We start from the raw sequence: 25,737 nt of genomic DNA, 5'->3' as shown, positions 1-25,737 counted from the left end.
TGGGCGGCGAAAACACTGCAAGCGAGGGGAAGAGAGAGAAAAAACAGTGCCTGAGACATCCCACGGCCCCGACCAGAGGAGACCCACATGGATCTCCCCGCTCCGGGGAAGAGGGGCGAGGAGGTGTCTCCCCACTGCATGGTGAGGTGCTGGTCTCCCTCCTCCTGCCAAGGTGAACACAGAAGGAGTAACGATGTGGGGGAACAACCTCGGGTCTAGGGACTGTATCCCCTTCGCCCAGGAGTCAGTAACCTACCTAAAGACCTAAGGCCCTGGCTTGGGCAGCCCGAGGCTGAGGCCAAATATTACAGAATTTAAAACTAATACAGTGCTAGGAACGGTTGCAACATTGCAATTTGCAGTAGATACAAAAACCAAGTAAAAGGGTCTCTGACCTTCCTAACCTTAGATGAGTTGAGATCCACCCCCAACACTCCCTTCCTGCCTACCGTGAATATAATTAAGGAGAAGCTGCAGTGGTAATTTCTCTCCTCATTAACTTCCTGATTGGTTTCAGGCTCAGGATTCCAGCGGGCGGCAGTTTGTCACCAATTCCAAATGGCCAATCGTTAATACTAATGTTTGTGTAGCTAACTGCCAGCATCCGCCACGGCTTCTTGTACAACAATAATAGTGAAAGGGTAACATTAGTGCTTCCCATGTTAATTCAGATTCTGTTCATCAATAGGAAAATCTATGATGTAATTAGCAAAATGCATTGGTAGTTCAGGCAGTCCGAGGGAAACTAAATCACAGCAGGAGCTCCATGAGCATCTGACACCTTAATTATCGATACTATGTTCTGGATTTTACTGTTTAGAGGAGAATATTACCAGGCTGTGGTCTTTTAAAAGAGAATATTGTTTACAGCCATTGCTTGTTTTTTAGAAGGCATGATGAATCTAGTACTACTGCACAAAAACAAGGAATATGGAATTGAGGCTTAAACGTGTCCTGAAACCACACTGTTGTGCCTAAGTAAGCAGCTCCTCCATGCTTGAGACTTGAGTGCTTGCAGACTCTGGGGACCTCTAGCACACCTGAAGTCCAATGAAAAAGAAGAGGTCAGGTTTGATTTCAACAGCCAGGCAAATCCAATGCGATTCAAGGAAAGTAAACCAGCACCATCTAGGTTTGGCACATCACTGAGAAAATGAGAAATTCTCTCTCAAAAAAACACCAACATCCCATTTCTATAAGAATCTTGTGTTTCTGCAGTAACTTCCATTTGCAGCTCAGCTTCCTACTTTGTCCTTATTTTAAAGACTGGTTACTAAGAGATGGAAAAGACATTATGAGTTGACATCTCCCATAACATTTTCACCTACTTAACCCGTGACTAGAAAAAAGGGTAGTTTCTGTTTCTTTCATTTTTGACATTGCCAAACCTGGCTCCTTGATTTAATACAAGTTGCTCCTTTGATGCATATAAGGGAAAAGTAAGGCTCTAATATCACTCTGACAAAGCAGACTCTATTATTGTCTTTTAGATCTGACATAAAACTTCTTTTATTTTTTTTTAACCCTAGTGAATGGGATTTTTACCGTGTATTACATTTTCTCCTAGCTAAAATACAAAGAAAAAAATGCAGTGCTTAGACGTGAGTGAGTGACAAGATAATTAAGGCAACTTCCAACAATTTTTACACATCACATGAATGCTGCTAATGACTTAGTGCCTAATGACTTAGATGCTGCTGGTCTGCAGCATCATGTACTCCTTTGCTATGTGGTCAAAGGCACAAAACAGCCAAACAGGTCTTCAACATCTCCAGGCCTGAACAACCAGTGCATTGCTGGAGGGCGGCACTGCTTTGCACCCAGAGCAGGCTGGAACAGCAGTTACATAACTGGCAGTTGGAAAAAGCTTTTGATTTTTTCTAGCCCATCAACCATGAAACCTGAAGTGCTGCAGGACTGGAAACGCTCCTTGCGGTGTGCAAGAGCCAAGTTCTCTTCTGCCATGAGAGCATACCAGGCAATTCCTGATGCTGTGTTTCCTGCCTTCCCTATTTAGTAAGTAGGGTTGATGGTGGAGTCCAAGGAGAAGTCCCAGCTCAGTGTCTGGATGAGGATGCCACTTGTCTTTCCCCTTCACTTCCTCAGAAACTCTGTCTGTGCTTGAGATTTCATCATTGCCTAATAGCTCCTAGGACTTGAACCAAGTGCAAACATGTAGACTGGGGAAAGTAGGTGGAACAACAGAGGAACATTTCTGAAGCTCCTCCTGAAGATCAACTTGAGAGATGGGCTCACACCACAAGCACACCCACTGGGTGGCCTGGTTGCACCACACTCCCACAGCCTGAAGCAGACACCATGCACTATTTCAGATGAGTAACTTGTTTTGACTATACAGAATATCAGAACAGAGATGCTCTGTAGGTCCAAATGCCAATGTCGAAGGGGAAATCACCTACAGAAAACGCAGCAATTGTCACCTTCCTGATGTTTCTTACAGACTAGCTCCTCAATGGTAGTTCAGGGCCCTAGCTTGTGCCTAACAAAAGCTTTGGCTGGATCTGGCCACATCTATCATCAGGAATCACCTCTTTCTCCAAAAGGTATTACACAGTAATGTATTACATGTATTACATATATAATATATTACATATATATTACATACATTATATATTACATATGGGGCCTCTGGTGGTCTAGTGGTTAGGGTGCAGGACTCTCACCGCTGCGACCCGGGTTCGATTCCCGGCCCCCCGGGCAGATGGAGCTCGTTAGCCCTGTGAGGCAATCCATCTAAGAGAATGTCACTCTAAAAACAAACCTACGTTCTGAGACCCTCACTGCCACTGTCCGAGTTTCACTCGGCCCCGGCAGATGAACCTCAGGATTAAAGGGTGGGCTCAGTTCAGCGCACGCTGGGTCTCACCTAAAAAATCCACTGCGCAGGCTCGAAGGGTCAATGACCTTTCCCAAATCTTTGCTCGCGAAGACTGGCCATTATTATTATATTACATATATAATGTATTACATATATTACATATATAATGTACCCGCATTACATAGTGATGTAATACATAGTAATTACATAGTAATGCAGGTAGTGTCACTTCAACAGGGCTGTCTCAAGGGATCAGCTCTCTGACTCTAAAACCTCATTTTGCTCTGATTTAGTAAAGCACAATGTGTAAAGGTTGCTGTAAGCATTCTGTGTTCTCAGCCTCCAGGACAGAAGTAAGAGGGAAGCAACTGAGGTTGAAAGGGGATAATTTTTTGTTTACTCCTGAGTAGGCAAATGGACAAGAGGCTTATTTATTTTTAAAGGATTTGTTAATACTTCCAGTATGCATGTGCCTGGAGTGATGGAAGGGCCAATTTTCAAATACTGAGATCTATAATCTCTGACAAACTTTCAGGAAGCTTTCTTTCTTTTCCTAAATGGAAAGAATTCAACAGAAAACCCACTCAACATGCTACAGTATGGATATTAAAACCCTACCACAGCAAAACTGCCACTTTGCTTTTGGGATCTATGTTTTTAGCAACTCTCTGTTAATTAGTATAAATCTGGGGAATGAGACAGAGGGCAACTTTTTGGTAGACAGACAACCACATCTGTTTCTCAACACATTAAGCAGTGGCTCCTAAGTCTTCTGGCCCAGTGGAGTTCCATGAATTTTTCCACTAAATTCCAAATTTATCACAATTTTGATGGTTATGCAATTGGGCCTATATATGCTGGTCTTTGAATGTGTACAGGGGTATGTAATGAGAACCACATAGATTTTAAAAACAACACAGCAGTACTAAGATTTGTCTCTAGCAGATGAGAGTGCTGCTCCTGTATCCAAACCTGCACTGCTTAATTGAACAGACTTCCATTACAGTCAAAAGAGTCACCAAAGTCAAGCAAGGAACAGTGAGTATGTGCAATGCTGATGAAAAGTGCAAGATACTCAGATTGGGACCTGTAGCTATAAAAAAGCAGCAAAAAGGAAATAAGAATTCTGTTTTATTTATCCAGTGTTTTAATCACACAGCAATAAAATATAGAAGTTCCAAGTTCAAAGAAACAAAATTCATGTTCTTTTTGATTTAAGTCTATGAGTTTCATCTGTTTGAGGCTTGTGGCTGATCCTCCCACAGTTGTTACACAGCCCTTATCTGTGTAAATAAGAGTACAAGAATTGGGTCTGTGCCAGTTTTTAAAGACCATTCCTTGATCTAATTACCTTTTACCCTTGGGAAAGCACCTGAATACTTTTGAGCTGTATGAATCTGAAAAATTTTCAGCTAGTACCACACAGGAAAAGCAGCAGGAAGGGATCCCAGCCATAAGCACAAAACCTTACATCTTCTGACACTGGAAACTGCACTGACTTTTGAGTGATCCTTGAAATTCAATGGACTGAAAAGAATAATACACTTTCAGTGATGTGAGAAAGCAGAATGATATTCATGCTTGAGAAGTAAATATTTTCCCGAGTTTACATTTACAAAACTATTAAACTCTAAATAAGGAGCAATTTATAAAGATTTAAAGTTGAGCAGTACAATCCATTTTTAAAAACACTTTCTCCTTTCTTAGGGAAAAGGAAAATAAGCATGCCAGTCTCCTATGCTGCTAAGGCCCATCCACTTCTTCGTGGTGTGCACACGTGTGTGAGCACAGCCATGTGTAGGATGAAGAGGACTGGAACCAGACTGCCACTAGAAGTTTGATAGCACGGGAGCATCACTTAAAGCATGCCTCAGTTTTTGACATGAGGGTGGACAGGAACTGCTCTTCATGGCACCTCCTCCTCCAAAGCACTTTCCTTTAGCAAATACCACTGTTGTTTAAACAAGTAGCAACTTCCACTCCATACTCCACAAATCCCACATAAAGGCTCTTGAAAACCAAACTGGCCTAGGAAACCAGTGGCAGTCGAACCAGGAAGCAAGTCATACTACCTTCACAAAGGGCAGAATGAGAGAAAATGCCACTGGCATTCTCCTCAGGTTACCCGTGCAAAAACTGGCACTGGTCTTCTTGGCACCACTACAGGACATAGCAGGGTGACTGGCCATATTCTGAAGACAGGCTGACTCAGTGGCCTGGAAATAACCACAGGTCACTCTGTCCAAAAACACTGCCCAGTTTTTACCCAAGTAAATGGTACCCTGTCTCTCTCTACTGCTCAGATTGATCCCAAAAGGGCTGACTCTACCACCCACCATCAGCAAACAGCCTGCCAAGCTACAGCAACTACCTTAACACACGAGGCAAATGCCTGACAAAGCATTAGGTCAAAACTCCAAACTAAATCAGCCAAACAAAATCCCTCAAAGGGTTACTGCTGCAAAACCAGGTACTCAGAATCAGAGAACTACCAGATTCATCTTAGCAACTGAGAAGACACAAGAAAAAAAGAGAATGGGAGAAAAGCATGATTTTCCTGTTGGGGAGAAAGCGTTAGAATGGCAGCAGGAGTGTCAAGATCTGTCCTGACTAGGTGATCGTAAGATGGGCAAGATCCAATCTTGATGTAAACACATGCAGAAAGGCCAAATTAAGTTATCCCAAACAATTTCCTTTCAGCTGCCTCTCTCCTTTGGGAGTGCTTAATCCTATGTTCCCAAATGTTCAGCTCCTTAAGTGGAGTTTAATAAAAGGTCAAAAAGAAAATCTACCACTGCTGAATCTCTCATGAGATTCACTCCTGTGTGAATGCTCCATTTGAAAAAATGGAGGATGACTGACTTACACAAGGGTGAACAAACTATAGTGGTAGCCTGTTCATAACCAGCCATACAATGGGTTCAGCCTCATACTCTGGTATTACGTTCTGTGCAGATCTAAGATACCAGCAGTCAGGAGCCCATGGGTCCATGGGTTCCTGCTACAAGAGCACAGAGAAGCTGCAAGAAAAGTAAGAGACAAACCTGCATCAGCTGTTTTCAAGATTTCCTTTGAACCCAAAGATTCAAATTTTATAAAGCTGCAGTAACTCATATTTCACGATATTCACACTTGGTGACTCCCCAATATATTTTAGTTTTTTTCTTCTGCTCTGTGTGAAGTAATGTAAAAAAAACCCTGTGTTGGTATCTCCTTCATGACATTTCTCTTGCTCAGGATGAACGCCAGGATGAAATGGTTCTTACTGATTGAGAATTCCTGCCAACATCCACAAGTGCATAAATGAGCCAAACGTTTTCTCTCCTCCCATTCCTCAGGCCTCATCACAGATCTGGACCAGGTGATAGCTCTCACAAGGACAAATTCTGGAAGCCTACCTGAAGCCAAGGGTTTCTGCTTGCTGCAGCTGGTATAGTATGAGTGCAGGCTTCTTAGCAGTTGCGTGATGCATGTCAAAGTTTAAGAAAAGGAGGCTGATACCAAGTAGTTACAAGGGGATAATGAAAACTCAGCTATTGTTATGCCTTAAAACTGAACTGCACGTATTACATACATCACCTGAAATGTCATTGTGACTTTGCTTTGATTGATATGTTATGGACTATTCTGTGCTGACCACAATGCGGACCAACTTGCAAAAAAATGGGAGTGGTGCTCCCTTTCTGCTTTGCATGCTGGTCTTAACACAATGGAAACCTGTCCAGTTCTAGAAACGTGCATCTGTGGATATTTTCCCACTGACAAGAAGTTACAAGAGCAACAAGCAGAGTAGCTTTTTGATGCAAAAATAAAAAGAAGCCTAAGGATCTGGAACCAAAACCATGCCCCATCTGTGTCTCTTAACACAGGTATAATATTTCACAGTACAGCCCTTTTCCCATTCTCAAACACCTATCCTTCTCACTAACATTTAAGGCAATTAGGATTATCTTGGATGCCCACAGTACGGTGCATTAATTGTGTATTTTCAAATAGACTTAATTCTTGGCATTAGGAACTCAGGATAAAAGGTAAAGATCTCAATAGAGATCTTATTCAGCATACTTTACCACAGATTATCTCATTCTTTTCCAGTTCATGCTTGTACTTTTAGCAACTAAGAAGGCACAGCTGTTACTGATGTAATTAGAAACCAGAAGCTGAAAAAAACATCATCCTGTTGACTCCTTCACCTCTGGTTTTAAATTCTCTTATAGTAATGTGTGAAACAATCAAACAAGGCTTTCCACTTCTCACACACCACCAGCTAGACTGGCAGGATGCAAAGACGATATATGGGTAGCATAGGCTTTTTCTTCCAAGACTCTAAAAAGTACCTTGAAACTCTACCAATCTATTACAAAGCAACTGCCCTATATGCTTGCAGCCAGGAGCAGAGCAGTACTGATGGACCAACACTCTCATCAGCTTTAGATTCTGTGGCTAATTTGATGTCACTAAGCCGCTGCTGCAGGCTAGGAAAGGCAAAGGGTGAATCACCTCAGAGAAACTTCAGGAGGATCAGGTGAGCTGAGATGAGTACCCTTGCTTTGAATGACTGAAAGATGTGGAATTCAGCTGACAGAAGCTTTCTTTTGTTTTGGCAGAAGTGAATGGTTACCTGCCTCTTGTGCACACACTCACCACAAGTGCTCACTTTGCCCAAGTCAAGTCTCAGCAAGGTACACCTCCGCAGAAGCCTTCCCAGTTTATATTTCACTGCCAGGAACCCTAATAGTTAGTTCTCTCAAAAAGGAAACGTGATTTTAATGGTTTCACATAGACTTTCTGTTTTGGAAGACACAATGCAAAATGTTCTCCAAGAATGGGACACCTGAATATAAAGCAGACATTTTCCACTGTTGAGTAACAAGGTAAAACAAGCACTTCTGAAAATGTTTTTTTGTGTCATCTCTAAGAGTAAACATTCTGCATAATTACACATAAAGCATGACAACCTCATCATCACGAAAGAACTGGGATGAAATCACAGATTTGAGGTATTTTTAATCTGGTAGTAACACTACCAAAAAAGGCTCATGATAAAATGCAAAAGGATTCTCCCTTTGCCCTCCCTAGGCATCCTCCAGACATTTACTTAAACCTTGTGTTGTTTTGTGCACACTTTTGCACAACAACACAGGGAATTACACTGAATAACTGCTGAAACATGAGTCCCCTTGGTTTTGTATTGCCTGTACTGCAGAGATGCACATGCCTCTCCTTCAGGCTGTGACTCTGACCAGCAGACCTAGTACTGGAGATTCTTACTGTGGTGGGGGGAAACAGTTTTCCCCCTGAAGTTATAAAATGGTAAAGCCCCAGGGGGTGGTGACCCTTGAAGTTTTGAGGTTTTACCCAATGAGCGCTTCTGCAAAACATAAACATATCACATGCAGAACGGAAGAGAAGGTTAGTTGTAGTTGTTGTAGGAGAAGTAGCCATTTTGTAGGAGACAAGGAGAAACAGCAGCAGCCCCAACTGGGGGCTGGGCCCCCCCAGCCCCCAGCGGGGGGCTGCAGGGACTTGGAACAGCGTAATGCTGGGCTAAGTACCTGTGGCTGAAAGCTGAAGGAGTTTTCTCCACCATGAGTGGGCAAACGGAGCAGCGGCAGAAGCAGCAGCGTCCAGAGATTGTGGCTAAGAGCCAAGAGATAACTGAAGAAGCAGCAACAAACATGCAGCTGAGCAAGGAAGACACAGAGTTGTCTGAGAGAGCCGGCAGCAGAGAGAGAACTGAGTTCTACAGAGAAAGTTTGGGTAAGAACTGAAACTAAAACCCCAAACTCCTTGGAGACCCCTCCCAGAAAAAGAGGAGGAGATGGACTCTTACCTAAAAAAGTCTTAGAGTGCTACAGCACTGCAGAAAGAGCTGAAAAGCTCAAAGAAAGAATGCGGAGAGGGTGACCTTGACCCCCCCCTCCCCCGCTTGAGACAGAGCACAGAGCTCTGTAGGGAACTTGAATCCCCTGAAGATAAGGACCGTCACGAAGACCCCTGCGCTTCGTGATATGACGTGGTGATAGCGCCCTTGTCCTGGGAAACGCAGCCCATGGAAGAGAAGACCCTCGCTTTAGACGACGGGCCGAGGGGCTTGGATACCCCCTCGTGTGTACTGGTAGAGATTCAGCTGCAGCTGCTGCATGAGAAGAAGAGAACCTACTGCCTTAGAGACATTGCTGCTCTGAGAGTGAAAAGGGATCTTTTCCTTCTTCCCTCCTGGACTTTTATTTGGAGGGGAGAAGAGATTTGATCCATTGTAAATACTTATGTCATGGTAGAGATAGCTAAGATTGTATATAATGTATTGTAGTATTTATTTGTACAGTCATTGTAATATATTCCCTTTCCCCCATTCTGAGTCTCATGTAGTGTCTGGGTTGAGATGTGGGAGGGGGTTTGGACTAGGGAATTGGATTTTGGGGTTCTCAAACCATGACACTTACTTCCCTCAGACAGTCATAGTCCACCATGGTTTGCATGGTTGTGCTCTTCACCAGAATCCAACAAAGAGAAAATGTTTTCGAAAAAGAGAAACCAAACCCCCCAAAAACCATTTAAAGATTCAAGATTAGAGAGTAGCCACAGAAACATAGGAGGAGGCATCAATTTCCAGGGAAGTCACATAAAAAAGTGGCTGTGAGGAATGGAGGGTATTTGGACATCTGCCACCAAATGAGGAACAGCAAAGAATCTCAGTGGAATGAAGCTATTTGCTTCATCACGTAACAAGACTGTGATAAAGCTGGGACCTTCTATCTCTTTATTCCTGAAGACTGGTAAAAGGCAGCTTTGAGAAAAAAATGAACTTCAAATACACTCTTTGGACTGTTTTTCTTATTCTTATAGTAATCAAAACATGGTCTAACAATAAGATTAAAACACATACATATCAATCATTTCTCATGAGAAATATATAATTATCTTGCTAGCTGCTGCTGTACAGGCCCACGTGTCTATTCCAGGCATTTTATCCTGCCAGGACTACACCGAATTGCTGTGCTATGAGATCAGAGTCTCAGGACTCCTAAGACTGTCCCATTACTGGGCACAGCAGCAAGGCATATCTCAGCACCCACACACCTCTCCTGTGTGGCCACCTTAGAAGCCAGATCCATTAAATGAACTGAGTTCACAGAAGTTTGTTCTTCCCCCCCCGCCCCCAAGTTGTGAAAAAGGAAACAAACCATTCCAAAGACTGGAGTCAGAAGAGGCCACACAACCATGTGAACAGGCAGCAACTCTTTGTGGCAAGACAAAACCAGCAACAGACTGCCTGCAATTCCAAATTTTGGGATAGGAATCAAAGAATGGTTTGGGTTGGAAGGCATCTTTAAACGCCATCTAGTTTAAACCCCCTGCAATTAGCAGGGACATCTCCAACTAGATCAGGTTGCTCAGAGTCCCATCCAACCTGTTCTTGAATGTTTCCAGGGATGGGGCACCTACCACATCTCTGGGTAACTTACGTCACTCTTTTACCACCCTCATTGTAGAAAATTTCTTCTTTTTATCTAGTTTGAAATTACCCTTCTTAATCTAAAAGCATTATCTCTTGTCCTATGGCAACAGGCTCTACTCTAAGCAGCCTCCTCTAAGTACTGAAAGGCCTTAAAAGATCTCCCTGGATCCTTCTCTTTTCCAGGCTGAACAAATGGACTGAGACAGTTGAGGAAAGGCTGAATCCTCTCCTTGTCCTGTTGTAAGTTTGCAGAAATATGTGATTTCAGCAAAAACTATCAGTGGGTTAGATTTTTCCAAAGCAAAAGTTTCTATCCAAACAATTTCCAGCCAGCTCTAAAGAAGAGAACATGGCATTGTCTCTTCTAATTGTGCCTGGAGTCATCTCAGGCACAATTTGGTGACTTTATGCTGACTTTATGGAGACTGATTACTGTCCATCTCCTCTGGGGTCTGCATCTTCTCTCATGCTGATGACACAGGCTTTTCCATACACCCCAAACACCACCTAACCCCTAGATAATGCCACACAGAGGTGACTGAAATGGGCATCCCCAGCTGCCCCGTTAGCAGCAATGTAGTTGCGCAGGCTTACCACAGCTGCTGTGTGGCAGCTCACGGGAATGAAGGGACAAAAGGCTTCTTTGTGGGATGATTGCTGACACTGAGGGTGCAGACAGAGGTGGGGACAGCTTCCAGTTCCAAGGAAAGCCCTCACAGGCTACATCTATCTCCTAGTGCAACACAGGAGACAGCTAGAGGCTCCCAATTCCTCTGCTGCTTCTGGGCATCACTACAACATAGATGCCTTTGTTTTCTTAGTATAGATATTTAAAACCCATCTAAACAAGAAGTTCCTTGTGAATAACTACCTCTAGAAGCATCAACTGTCCTACCTCAAAAATGCATTGCCACTTGAAGTAGCTGAGGCAAGAAAATGTTTTTTGAAAAATATGGTTAATTTTAAAGGAAAGAGTGCACTCAAGGCTCAGAATAACATTATTGAGTAGCAAAGTATGTAGAGACACAAAACAAAAAGGCACAAAGCTTTTCCCTTATGTAGCTATGCTAAAGGAAGGAAATACGATTCCAAGAGCTCTAGTAAGCATACCTAACTTTTTGGTATTCAGCACAGAAAGCCAAACGTAACACTATTTTAACTGAATATGTCTCCATTTCGGGTCAGAAAGGCTGTTCACTAGTGTATCAGGAACAAAAGGAGACCACTACAGTTTGCACAACATCAGGACTAGCTATATAAACGTAATTGTTAATTCTGGTCACTTCTCTTTATATTATTACTATTGCCAGTGTCACTTCCAGTTTATAAAACAAGGATGAAATCCATGCCCACTGTCATCAATCCTAATGCTAAAATCGTAACCAAATAGCTAATAATGACGGACTTAGCTCTTTCAAGTTCAATGATTTAATTTTAGAAAATACTGTCTCAGTGCAACAGTGCCATATTATACAGCTTAAAAAGATTTTTTTTTGGACATAACTTGCAAGCTTTTGGAAATCAAGTTACTAAAAAATCAGCAAAAATGCTAGCTCTAATGCAAGGGATCTGTTATGGTAGATAAAACAGATTTTTCACTTACAAAGAGATTTATTTACTTTTTAAGTTCTTTTATAATGCAAGCTTCTCTGCAGGGAAGGGAGAAAACAAGGATCCGCAACTTATACCATACCAGTGAAAGGAACAGGAGTTTTGTCACTGACTTCAGCATAAGCAACACTGTATCACAAACAACTATGCTCAAAATATAGCAAGCCAGAAGAAAGAAGCAGCCTTATCATTTACATCTTACAATGTAAATTAATCTGCAACTTAAAACCTCAGAAGGCTTTAAAATGCCTTAGCATTACCATGGCATTACTATTTTTAATATTTACTTTAATTTGGAAGCAAATCAAGCAGATTTGCAGTAAAATGCTTCAACAAGCATTGATGAAATACACAACACAAGATGGGTATACACACGAATGCAGTAAAAATGTTGCTACTTATTTTAAAGTGAGATTTATGCCCTCCAAAGTTTAGGAACCTCGCACAATAAGTCACAGTACTCAAGTAAATAAGGAAAAAAGCAGAACACAAAACATTTTTGAGGTAGTCAAATAAGTTAAATGAAGTTTCACACAACATTAGGCTTAAGACAGACCCATTGCGTTATACTGATATCCATTTCCATGAACACAATAGCATTATTAAATGCGGACTATGAAACACTGGTGCGGCACTGACCCTGGTCCTGCTCCAAGGTGAAGTGCCAGGTTCCAGCTGAGCCTGTGCCATCATCTGGAGGACACAGGCTGCACCTAATGATGCTGCTGCTGCTATTGCCAGCTGCATGTCCTCAGGTCCGCTGATGTCCTACAGCCTTGGACATGTAGACCTGGTGGGAAAGTTAACCCAGCAGTGTCCAGCACTTTCTTCAGGATCCTGACAACAGCAGCCTTGCTAAGAAGGGCCAAACTGCCCTGAGATCACACTGGTTATAGTATACAAGCTGTGGGTCAATGGGGCCTAAAAACCTTGGGGATTTTAGCTTCCTACAAGGGTAGTAGGTCACCTCAGTGCTCTTGTGCCATCTTTCCTTACTAAGGTTATTAGAACGGGTGCAAGCATAGCTGGCAAAGTTTCAACATGCACTTTCCCTGCCCTTGCTTGACATGGTCTCAAGTCCAGATGGTGAACTTTAAATCATGTTTAAGTGGCAGAAAAGTTCTAAAATAAATAAATAAATACATAAACAGAAAATCAGACCTTTATTATTGTCATCCTTTGTAGAGAAAATTTTAACACAGGTTTCTGGGGTCTAGTGGGCCAATCCAGACACTGGTGGCTGTGTCAAAGACTGCCTGCCTTCAAGGAAACCACTCCAACACTACACCTCAGCTAGTTTTAACAGTGCTGAATGCAACCCTGGTCAATAGAAAAGTGATTCAACACTCTAATGGACAGCCAGGGAGGAGAGAAAGGAAGTGAAAAGAGGAGTTCATTCTCTGCTGCATCATATATCCCTGCTGCAACCCCCCACAGACATGGGGTGGAGAAGGGAGTCAAGGGCAAGGGCTGCAAGGAGCTTGCACTATGCAGAGCAACTGAGTACCTGGTGCTGTTCAGGGTCAAGGCAGGGTTTTTCCACTCTCTTGGAGGATGGGGAAAGCAGTCTTACTCCACACATGTACCTGACAGGCACGGCAGTTGAATGCAGAAAGAAAAACAGATGAATTGATCCAAGTCAGACAACTAAGAGTCAGAGCTACAGAGGTCAGCCCCACAGCTGTGAGGGGCAATTATTTTCAAAGTAGGGGCCAACCCACATTGCTGTCTCCTAACTCCTTTCTAACTGCACTTTAGGCAGTTACAGTGTCATTTGGGTTAGTCCCTGCAAACATAACCACGTAACATACAGCAGACGCCTCTCAACAAGCCAGTGTTATTTCACTCCAATGTAGACTCTGTTTGCCCAAACCTACGTGCAGTGTTTATGCCCTGGAAAAATGAGAGATTCAATCCACAAAATTAAAGACCGTGAAAGCACTTGTGATTCAAGAAAGTGCTGGGACAAGACATGTTGGTAGAGATAGCTTCACGAACTAGAAATCTGTATTTATCCAAGGGAGGAAACAGCAAAACCTGACATAAGCTAAGTCCTGATTATCTACGAGATTTGAAACTACATTTAAGGATATGCAGCTAGCTCAAATCTGACTTAGACTGAAATTTATCAAAATTTGTTTTAATACTCAAAAGCCAATACAAAAAAATTGCTAAAAAATCTAGTGTAAACAGTCGATCCAGAGCGGCAAAATAAAACCCTACTTGCAGTGTCTGCAACTGCTCTGAGACAGAATTTGAAAGGGAAAATGATTTATAAATGAACAGGAGAGAGCTCTCATTCATTTTTCTCTTATGTCCAGAAAAGAAACGAAACTACTGGCCAACTGGACTAATAACATTGTTTGAGTTTCAGTAGTCTAATACATTATTAGTACCATGCTTGGAGTAAATAAACATGCTACCCACAGCATACAGGGTGTGATTCAGGTCTTAGGCAAATCGGCTACTGTGAAACATAGCTGATTTAACAGATACCACGAGATTAACATCAGGCATAGAGCTTTAAAATTGGCATTGTAAAATAATGAGAAAGTAGAAAATAAATGCAAAAATATAAATGCTAGTGTTAAAGAAACTAAATTACATTTTTTTTTTTAATTTCAAAATGAACCTCAGGGAGTCCTGTGTTTAACCTGGCTCCTATTCTTTATTGATATTAAAATGAATCCCAACACATTAAGCATTCAATTCTGAACATACTTCAAAACCCATCTTCAGATCTTGTCAGACTTTTAAGAGATGTGTATTTCAAAAATAAATGCTTCCCCCCATCCCTTTCATACATTTTTAAAGTGAGCTGTAATCTGTGCACAGATGCTTTCAGCTTTTGTCACATCGAACCTGTGAGTGCCAAGCGGGGTAGAACCTTTGTAGGAGAGGTGGGGTACACTGCAGAGACCACCGTGCATGTGGCTGGGACACAACGGGAATGTGCTCAGTGCCAGGCAACCAGCGGGCAACCACGCTGGCAGCAACCACCAGGTCACCTCAAGTCTTCTCCTTAAAACACCAACAGCACTAAAAAGTTAAAGAAAATGCTGACACCCATTTAATTGCAGAGAGTAGAGCGGAGTTGCTCTCCTATTCTGATTACTCACAGTATAATCTTATTTACACATGTGGAAGCAGTGAGGGGAAGCAAATACTTTTACAGCATGCAAAGCAAGTTCACTGGCTTTGCACTGGTATAGCATAACAAGTCTGGTATTTTTCCAATTTTCAATTCTTTTTGTGTTCTCAGTACTGCAGGCTACCAAAATGTCACAAGCAGAAAGCAGCTATAACACTTGCATGTCTGATCTACAACAGGTTTGGAAGAAACGAAATGTTATTTATTAGAGCCTATTTAGCTCTGCAACAATTACCCTTCAAAACCCGAAGGAGAACAATGTAATTGAAACTACATGCCTTCTTCCCTGAAGAAACCTCCAACAGCCTCAGGCAAGAGCTAATACAGATGTAGTACAAGGCATTAAAAGAGTGTTGGATGCTGTAGCTAGCAATTATCCTGGTATTTAAACAAATCTATCGCTCATCAGGAAAGCATTTAGTGCAGTAGTCAGAGCGAGACAGGCTGACACGGAGCACAGCTACTTAACTGTCCCCTCCAGCGATTACACTTTCTCAACCTGAGAGTCATGTCAAATTAAACAACTACACATTGACTTTTCACTTCTATAAACATTAAGGTATGATTGACAATTCCTGGATGCTGCAAGATAGTCATTATAATCCGACAACAAACAGTTAGCTCATTTGTGGTGGTGTTTTTCCCCCCTATTCTGAGCCATTTCCCGACGGACTATTTTTACAGTGCTCTATAGAAAACATTTTCTCTGACTCTTTGCAGGGTCACTATAATAAAATGCCACCACGACACCTTTGTACGTGTGTGCAAAAACAACGTATAACTAAGTCACTTAACTTGGCATACAAGACACTTTATTTTTTCCTCTTAGCTTCAGCCCACACTTACCTATTTAATTCAAATTTGGAGACGTCTGGATAGCAACAACTGGATGCCAACACTGCACTAAATACTGTTAATTTGGCATCTGGAGTATTTTTCCCAATTCCTGCCGTAACTCATGGAAATCTTTTTCGGTCTATGTACAGCAGACACTGCAAGAAAGAGTCAGCTGGCAGAATGGGAAATTGAATTACAAGCTCTACAAAAGTGTTCTGAGTACATATTCATAAAGACCTCAAGCTTCCTAAGGCTGTTACAGTGTCCCTCTAGCAAGGCACTGTTCACTAATATCTGACGACTGCGGCTTAGTAAAGTTACCAGAAATCGAGCAGATACATAAAGCAGTCAAGGTTGTGAAGAAATACAACTCTTTGATTTTATATGCAACATTCTGGTGCCTGAAACCGCTATGTTATAAATGACAGTTTTACTATCTACCCCTCTAATTCAAGCCACAAAAGTAACATAAAATATGCCTAAACTTTCCCCTCTCAAAATAAAAGAAGTAAAAGAAATTTCATAAATAATGCTAAACACTTTTACCACCATCGTTGTCACCTTATCCTCTGTCCTCCATCCTCCCTAAGAAACCTCACTGGATCCTTTAAAGCCTCTGGTAAAGAAGCAAGTGAGATTACTACTGTATCATTAAGCTAATTATGAACAAAAGTAACACTAGAATGCTATTGGTAGGCCTGGAAGCCTCTGTGTTTACATGATCAGTGAATCTGAAGCTTTACCTTCATACTGGCTGCAGCAGACTGAAAGGTAAACTTTATAGTGTAATTTTTTTTAGAAAAATGTAATAAATTAACTAAATAAAATCAGTACTAATAAACACATTTGTGAAAACTGTTCTGAACTAGAGAAGTATGATTTCACTGCAGGATTAGCACTTCCAGCAAAAACGAGCATAGGAACTGAAAACAGCTGAGGAGGACAAATGAAGTATACTTGCTGGTAGTAACAAGTGCAGTCCCACTCCTTTTTTCACTTTTGAACTATATTTAACACCTGAGCACTGGTCTTAGAAGTCTAAAATTAAATATAACAGTATTTCAAATATTATCTCTCTCCCTCTGGTTTAAAAATCAGGCAATAATAGAACAAATATACTTCAGTGAAGATTCCAGAAAATGCCAGCTCTGTTTCAAACACAGAAGATAAAGCAGTCACAACAGTGAAGACTGTGAAATATAACTTAATTCCCAGGTTTTGCAGTACAGCACTGAAATAAAAACATCTCAAGAAGCACTTAAAAACTTTGCTGGTCTATCTTCAATATTTTCTGTCTTTTTAATCAGTTAACCACCACCGAAGTACCAAACTTTCACTGAAGCAAGTTACTGTCCTTGTCTGTATGCCAACCAACACAGTGTGCTTTCCACTTTATGCAGCTATTACTGTTTAACTCCAGGGGTATTTCTCAGACTACCAGATCCCAAAGGCAGCAGATTTATCTCTGAAGACTCAAGTCTCATTTACTCATACACAAAATGTCTTGGTTATATTTTGCACTGACTTTCTACTTATGTAACTGGACAAAGGCACCTATTATTTTATCTTATTCTCAATGACCTTGTGTCCACACTGCAGTTGAAAGGACTAACATAAGCAGGGAGAACATCTGCAATCCCAGCATACAGCCAGATGTACAGTAACTTTTGTAGTTTCTGTATTTTAAAGTTTCTACCTAAGTTTCCCTCAAAGCTTCATCTCCCAAGCTCTAGGAGACATTCATACACAAAACTCCACTAAACCAAACCCCAGCAATGGGTTTTAGCTCTGTTTCAGTGGTTTACCAGCCAGCTGCATCACCTCTACATCTCAGCAGCAACCTTCTCCACAAGAGCTGCTCCTGCAGTGCTTTGCCTTGCCATTATTGTCTGCCCGGTGGGGTGCACCTGTACAACCCCATTCTCCCAATGGCAGGACACCAACTGTATGTAACACACTCACCTCACAGGTCCTCAGACCTCAGAAATTTAATGTTAGCCTCTGCTACAACAACCCTACAAAAAACCCCTCTTTACCTAAAGCAAAAATCCATTAGGAAAATTCCCACTCTACTTCTTGCCAGGGACCATAGAACTATGATATTCAAAGAACTGTATTTTTCAACAGAATTTTTTTTAAATAAAAGGCTACTTTGCTGAAGAGATAATGCTAAAATGCAGCAATTCAACAAAATACTGAAATACCTATTAGGAAACAGCATAAAAATAAGACAGGGTCCAGCCAGAAAAATCTGTATTTGAATGTATGCAGTCTTCATACGCACAATGTGCCCATAGCATATGTGTATCCCTATATCCATGTATATCAATATAGGCATCCACACACAAGTGCAGGTATGTGTAGATTATATATATTATATATATAAAGCTAACTTTCAGTCCTCAGAAAACAAAAGCTATCCCCATATAACAGCCAAATTCCTACATAACTCAATTTCGACATCTCATCTGGTGTGAACTGCACTCATTCCTAGTGTAAACCCCAGCGCGCTCTGCAATGATATACTGTAATGTCACATCGCAATCTGGATTTACTATAAAGGGCTGCTGACGAGTTTCAGAGCAGTAAACATTGCTGCGAGGTGTATTTCACACTGAGCTGGTTTTTATGAAGAACACTTCACCGCCCAGCCACGGCACCCAGATGATGAATGGTGAAAGATGCATGACAAGCTTCATCATTGTTTGTAAATCTTAACTGTTCCTGCTCACTAACTCTGCAGGCAATTTTCAAAGACAGCGGCCGACAGAAGGACAGCACAGCTTTCCTGAAGGTTATTCAACTTGTACTTGGCCTAAGATATGCCTGCGAGGAGCACTGGAAATAAACTCATCGGTTACACTGAAGCACAGAATTAAAAACATTTGATGGGCAGGCACACTAATGGTTGCTAAATTAAGAAAGCCCATCAAGTAGCTGTCAAAGACTGAAACAGTTAATGCTTTATGCATTCTAGGATTGCCAAGGGACTTTTGCCGGCTTCTGCAGGACTTCTGCATTACACCTCTGATGGCCCGTCAAAGCCCAAACTCCCCCTTGCCAATCTTGAAAGGCGGGAACCAGGCCAGACACAGAAACCCTGTGCAGGCCCAGGGAGAGGTTGGAGGCTCGAGGCATGGCCCGTGACACTAACCATGGATATAATAACTCATAACTTCTTGGAGTGTGGGGGCTTCCCTCCTTCACCCTCAAGAGATCAAGGCCACCACTTCAACTGACAGACATGGAAGCTGTAACTACCAAGTTTCATCGCTGGACCCTGTGGGCAGTGACTGTATACATCTGTCCACTCTCAGCTTTTCTTTCCCTTACTCTCCCTTAGCCTTATCCTGTCTTTCCTTTCTCTCCCTTATGCATTTTCCCCCCAGGGGTTATCCCTATGATAGATAATATAGATGACAACACCCAAAATGCTAACATACCTGTTAAAACAAAATTGTTAAAATAAACCCTACCTATATATGTTTTCAGACACCGATTATTCAGTGTCGTTTCATTCTAATCCACCCCAAGGGAATTATTGATAAGAACCTCGGTTACTCCCCTCCCCTTTTTCTGGGGTGGGTCATAACAGTAGCCCTGGTGTCTGTCCCCTACCCTGCTCTGCAGGGTTACATACATCATGTGCAGGCAATGTAATCTGGTATTATTTACACATGCAATATAAATATGTATATTTATAAAACAGGGAGAATGAATGATGGCCTGCCTGCTCCCACATGATGATTCCCTGTTATCCTGTGCAGTTACACACAGTGCTCCAACATCCCTCAGCAACTTTGCCCACTGCTTGTAGGAAGGCTACTTCTTTTCTATTCTGGGAAGAAGTTTACTCTTGAGACAGGGGAAAGGAAAGGAAAAGAAAGGAAATTACTCATGGCATGTAAGCACAGCAGTGGGAAGAGATGTACCTTTATTTGTTTTCCCTGAGATCATTCTGGTGTGCGAGCAGCATCACGGACTGCAACAACCTCTTGCCAATAGTCACAATTCGGCTCATCGCCTCCCTGCAGGAGGCAAGGCCAGTCTACATCATTCTCCAGTACAGAGCCCTGGTAACTGTGACTTCTTCCTTTTCTTTAGGGATCAGTAGCAAATGCTTCCTTTGCCAGAGTTTCTCACAATCTGCAGAAACTTTACAAGCAGCAGAAACTGCAGAAGAACTAGCTCAGCTGGAGATTCTCACCTGAGTTGCAAAGCTAGCATGAACTGCAAGGTGCTCAACATAGCAAAAAATTATAGCTGAATATGGAGTGAGTATTCTCTTCTCTGAACCAGCTAAGTTATGAGGATGCAACTGCACATTAAAGCAAGAGGCGAGCCATAACACTGTTTGTTACAATTACAAATCATGCCTGGGTAAGCACAGTTATCACTACCATCCTGACAAGATGTATTCTTTTATCACTTTATGATAAAGTCTGATAAATGATTTCTATCAACTTCTGCTTGCAGTGGGAAAAATTCTGTATCCAGAGGTAATAAAATCAGAGCGTCAAAGCCACATCAGGTGTAAAGGACACAGGTCAACCGACAGCGTGTATTTTTTCAGTGAAGTACCCAAAATCCTTTAAAGTGTGAGGACAAATCCCACATAGCCTCATCAGCTATAGTAACATCCACCATACTGCACAAAGAGCAACTCAAACATGCAGAAAGTTAAGTCCAGAGGCGCAGTGGGTATAAACCACTGGTCTCTCACATGTGGCTCTGAAAGGCTTCTAACTGCAAGAGAGACTGAGGAGAAACCGCCCTCTATTAGAGAATGTAAAGCAAAAGAGGGAAGGTGTCCAGGGAAAGCTAACAGAGCCATTATGTATTCCAGGATGGCACCCTGGCAGGTGCTTAGAGAGAGAGTGATGCCCAGTGTGGGACCCAGCACTGTCATAAGTGCTGTGCAATGTGCTATCCAGTATCAGCTCTCCCAGTGCCTGCTCACTGCTGCACCCTCCAAGAGGGCCAGCAGGGGCGAAGGGTGTGCGGCAAAACCGCTCATTTTCAGACTGGGATTGATGGGACACCACGAACTTCTTTTCATAGGAGGAAACTCAAGAAAGTAGAGATTCTGGCAGTAGGTATAAACGTATTGCTTCAGATCTGCACCTGCCTTGGCTCACTGTACCGCTGATTTGAGTTTCTTCAGACTAGACTGATTTTCCTTAAACCCTTGTTTTACTGACTTGAAGCCCAGAACTCTTAACGAAATGCAGGCTTGAATTTTAAAAACTCTGCATCCTTTCATCCACACAAAGTACCACAAAATTAATAAATACATCTCATGAAAAAAACCTCTTTCTTTGACTGCTTATCAACTGCCCTGTCCAACCCTGCTCTGGGTGGATGTTATTTGCTGGTGAGGGTAAATGAGGTGCCACTGGCATCTGCTGAGGGTTCAGGCTGTCCCACTCTCTCTTGCCAGGGTGCTGACAAATGAAAGCATTCACATACAGTTTCCACGTGAGCTTAAAATTCTTCCTAGACCATTCTACAGCCTCAGTCCAGAAATATCTGCGTTCCTACAAAACCAGGTGAAAAGCCATGAAAAATACAGTTTGTTTTACTGCTCCTGCAGCAGGACTAGAATTTTCTCCCAGATCAAACAGTAAGGGCTTTTCAGCCATCCTGGCATGAATCAGCAGAACTCATGAAACAAACCTGTAATTCTGCAATCGTCCAATGCGAAGTTGCTCTGTGTGCTTTTGAGTGAGCATAACATAAAGACTATACTTAGAAAACAAACTACTAAAACGAGCCTTTTAATCAGGAAAAGAACTGAATTAGCATGTCATGGCTGGGCTTTGCGAACGAAGATTTGGGGAGGGCTCTACCCACGTTTGTCACAAGTGCGCTGGTGGCTAAAAAGGCCAATACGAGATAGACATGTCTGGTTGCAAAGGGCACAGCAGAAAGACTCCTTAGGTGGTATATTCTGCAAGGCACGATTCTTTCTGTGTTGTCTTTTCTCCTTGAGAGTGATCCTGCGTGCTTTCTCAAAGGCATCAGCAGCGTTATAGATGGTGTGTCTCCAGACCTCCCGATTGCAGGCCAGAGTAGACCAGTTATGATGATCAATCTGGCCAAGGCCGAGATGTTGTTTCAGGGAGTCCTTCTATCTTCTCTTCGGGGCTCCTCTCTTGCGGCAGCTGGTGGCAAGTTCACCATGGGCTGAGAATTGCGTGCTGTGTGCCACCAGGCTCCGGGGGACCCCGGAAGCCCCCGCGTGCCGCCAAATTAGCATGTAAACAAATGCTTAAATTACTTTGTTTCCAGGAATTCCCTTCAGAACTTATAAAGTTATTTTAATATTGCTCAAATCTTCACTAGTCCAACCTCAGTTAGAACATGGATCAGTAATTTTTGAAAAGGCTTTAATATAAGGAAAAATTAGTTACCAGAGCCTATATGGAATATGCCTCACATTCTCAAATCGATTTTGACAGCTGCTGTTACAGCTAATGAAATGATCAAGTATGATTAATACTGTCATGAATCACAGTTAGCAACTTGCTTAGTTTAGAAGATAAAAAAATGTCTATGCCCAACAACTGTCTGTCCAGCTAAGCCCAAAATTCAAATTTTTATGGAAGATGACATGTTAAAAAGTAATTTCCCTGAAGAGATCTACAAAACATCACAGTGCACATGCACAACCTGCAATTTAAACCAAGGCCTGCAGAAGTGTGGTATGAAATCTGCTCACCATCCTTGTAATGAGTGCCAAAGGGAAGCCACATGCAGCACAGCCACTGGAGACTGTAAGCAGCAGCAATGAGAATGCACAAAACAAGACAAACAGCTGCAAAAAGATCAAGTGACCCACTTAACTACCTGCTCAAAATCTGCAGATGTAAATGATTACCCCTTCCTTTCTTGTCTTATTTCAAAATTTAGCCTGTCCACTTTGGCTCTGCTCCAATGCTGAGCCTTGCATCCATTCCCACTAAACAGCAAGAGGGAAAAGCAGCCCCCTTCTGCAGCCTGGCTGGCCACAAGGCCTGTCTCTCTCTCTCTCTCTCTCTCTCTCTCTCTCTCTCTCTCTCTCTTACCAGTTGTTTGTGAGTAGCATCCCTCACAAACATACACTCACTCCAATGCTGTCTCTAACTCTGGTCTAGGCAGAGCTGGGGGGTCGCAGGGCTCCCCTCTCCCCCCCGGAGGGGGGAAGGAGCCCAGCCACCCCCTGGCCTTCTACAGCCACACGCAGCAGACACCAACAGAAAAAACTGCCCACAGCTTCCGGTGCTGTGTATATATGATTTTGAGCAGAAGCGAACAAGACGAGTGGTGACTGGCTCTCCAGGGAACATTGCCCTGGCACCCAATCACCTCTGAGCCCCCGACTCCCACGGGGGCAATCTCAAACCATGACACTCTGCTATGCATCTTCTCAGCTGTCTGCAAATAAAGAGCAGACAGAGGCAAGGCTTTTTGCTGTTCTTTAGGGTAATTTCTTAACTATATCAAACCAGCCTGCTTAGCTGAAGTGCCCTCTATGTAACTTGAATGCTTGCAGAAAGCAGTTCAGGCTCAAGGACATGGTATCAAGATACTTTTCGCATACTCGGACTACTTGACCTCTCTAATCCTATAGCAAGGTGCCACCTGTGGCAATGAAGTGTTACTCTTGTCTGGCATGGCATTTCAAGGGCCCATGTTCATGCAAAAATACTATACATAGGAAAACTCAAAAAAGGGGCACAACTTTGGTGCACAGAAATCTAGCTAGAAAGAAACATCTGATCTCCTGTGCATATTTCTGGGGCACGTGGCATTCCTTCCATTCCAGCAACGCTTTTGCCGAAGTGAAACTTTTTGTCTTAAGCAGGGAGACTGCTTCCAGCATGCCCTTTCTTGTGAAACCACTGGAAGAAGCTCTTTACAGAGCTGCTCCAGTTTGGTGAGGTTTCTCCAATGGCTCAGTACTGTTGTCTATACAGCATCCAAGCACAGAGGCAAGGATGTCTCTTTAAATGCAAATCCAGGAAAAGTCTGTGTCACTTTCGTTACCACAACTGTAAAACTAGGGATACCTGCTATTTGAATTCTAGAAAGGACTATGAAAAAGTGTTTTAGTGTTGGAAGCTATTATGCTGACCAAAAAAACCTATTACTAGAAAAGTTCTTCATAAAATGGTGTTTGCTTATTTACGCAAAACTGCTGACGTTTCCTGTATCAAAATACCAGCTTTTCTTACTTGTGTTTGGGAGGAGGTTCAGACTCCAGCTTAATGTTCAAGCTGCAAATGCAGCACTGCTCTAGCACTTCATTACTTGCGTTTCCAACTACTGTGACACTTGAACAGGAAAATAAAACTTCAAATCCATCCACCAGCTAGAGCAAAATTTTAAATGCAAGACATCTCATTCACCATGGCCACAGACATGAGGAGTAATTATCTCAACATTTCACATAATGATGACATAGGCTTTACTCCATGCTATCTTTAAGACAAGATAACTACTCTAAAATCTAAAGTGTCTGTAGATACAATGATGTTTATCCTTTGCATCCTTCTATTTGAACGTTAAATTTTTCTGCCACTCTCCCTAACCTGGAAAACACTTTCATACAGATAAGGAAATACTGAACTGTTACACAGTGGAAACAGGACCCAGAGCCAGGCACCCACTCCTGATCCAAGCATGCACTTCCTTGCTCTCTCAAAGCAAGGCCTTGCACAGGTTATTTCACACATATAAGTGCTGGAGAGGATGACTGAAAATCAGTGGAAGGTGCTATCCAATTCTGGGCAGTGAGCCAATCCTAAAAAGTTCCATGAGTGAATGAACAAACGAATGAACAAAAGAAACCAAGCAACTGTCCCAGAGAAATCAATGGGAATAAGGCACTTAGCTTTTGGAGATGAAATACCCTGCTGTGAACCACTTTTAATTTCCCCACTTCTCAATTTATCTTCCAAAAGAAACATGTTTTATAGTATACTTTGCATGCACAAGGTTTGACAACAACTTCTCATACATATTTTCCTCCCATTGCTCTTGCAGAAAAAAGGAGAGGGAAATATTTTGCACTACTGAGTACAAAATTCCCCTCCAACCTAGAAATTACTATTTAAAACTTATAACTAGGTGACCTAAGGATGTCCTCTGAAACATCCGTTTGCCATTTGTCACTGGTTTATCAACTTTTTCTCCCCATTTTTTCCAGTTTCTGCTGACAGAACAGCAGCTGTGCTTAGTTGGAAGCAAAACCATTTTACTTAGAAACACTTCAAACTGCAAGGTTGACTGATGGTGTTTTGCCATTCAGAAAATGTCAGCCCATTACTACATGCAAGACACTGTAACATGCTATGACCCCTGGTACAAGAGTCAGAAGTTTCCTGAGATCTTTGTATCATTGATAAAAACAAAGACAGTGTAAATGAGTGATCTGGTAATTCATCTCTCCTCCATTTCATTATAACTGGTCTAAGCAGGCAGTTAACTTAGCAGTAAAAAATTAATGAAATGCTCTGACTGAAATACTAAGATATGAACTGGCAAAGCCAGTTTGCTTTGTTGCATTCAATCGCAGCTGAAGTGTGGGTAATAGGTTGTGTGTGTTCTAAGACCATTCCCATGTTTCAAAAATGTGGTTGCAAAATCAGTTTTTTATTTTGACCTGCAGCTCCTCTGAGAGCAGCGTTATCCTCCTGCAAAATTTCTGGGTTAATGATACCTAAGTCTTCATGGAGATCTTAAAAAAAGTAGTTATAGGCTTGCAGCAGGAGTTTAGGTGAAGTTTTACAGTGTACATTATATAGCAAGTTAGACTAGATGATGCTAAAATATTCCCTACTGGATCTAAAATCC

The 25,737-nt window shown here is 42.2% G+C and overlaps 1 protein-coding gene across 1 annotated transcript in view; it reads right to left on the bottom strand.

Moving 5' to 3' along the window:
- Positions 1–25,737, bottom strand: part of DMRT1 (doublesex and mab-3 related transcription factor 1) — a 67,875-nt gene that overhangs the window by 969 nt on the left and 41,169 nt on the right. Inside the window, exon 5 of the mRNA XM_017808364.1 lies at positions 1–15. This exon is cut by the window's left edge and continues 969 nt beyond it. Within this exon, the coding sequence (XP_017663853.1) occupies positions 1–15 (15 nt within the window). The remainder of the gene's footprint in view (positions 16–25,737) is intronic.

The sequence above is a fragment of the Lepidothrix coronata genome, unplaced genomic scaffold (genome assembly GCF_001604755.1).
Source record: "Lepidothrix coronata isolate B3197 unplaced genomic scaffold, Lepidothrix_coronata-1.0 Scaffold22, whole genome shotgun sequence".
Classification (NCBI taxonomy): domain Eukaryota; kingdom Metazoa; phylum Chordata; class Aves; order Passeriformes; family Pipridae; genus Lepidothrix; species Lepidothrix coronata.
The sequence above is the reverse complement of the archived record's forward strand: the minus strand, read 5'-3'. Positions and strand labels throughout refer to the sequence as shown.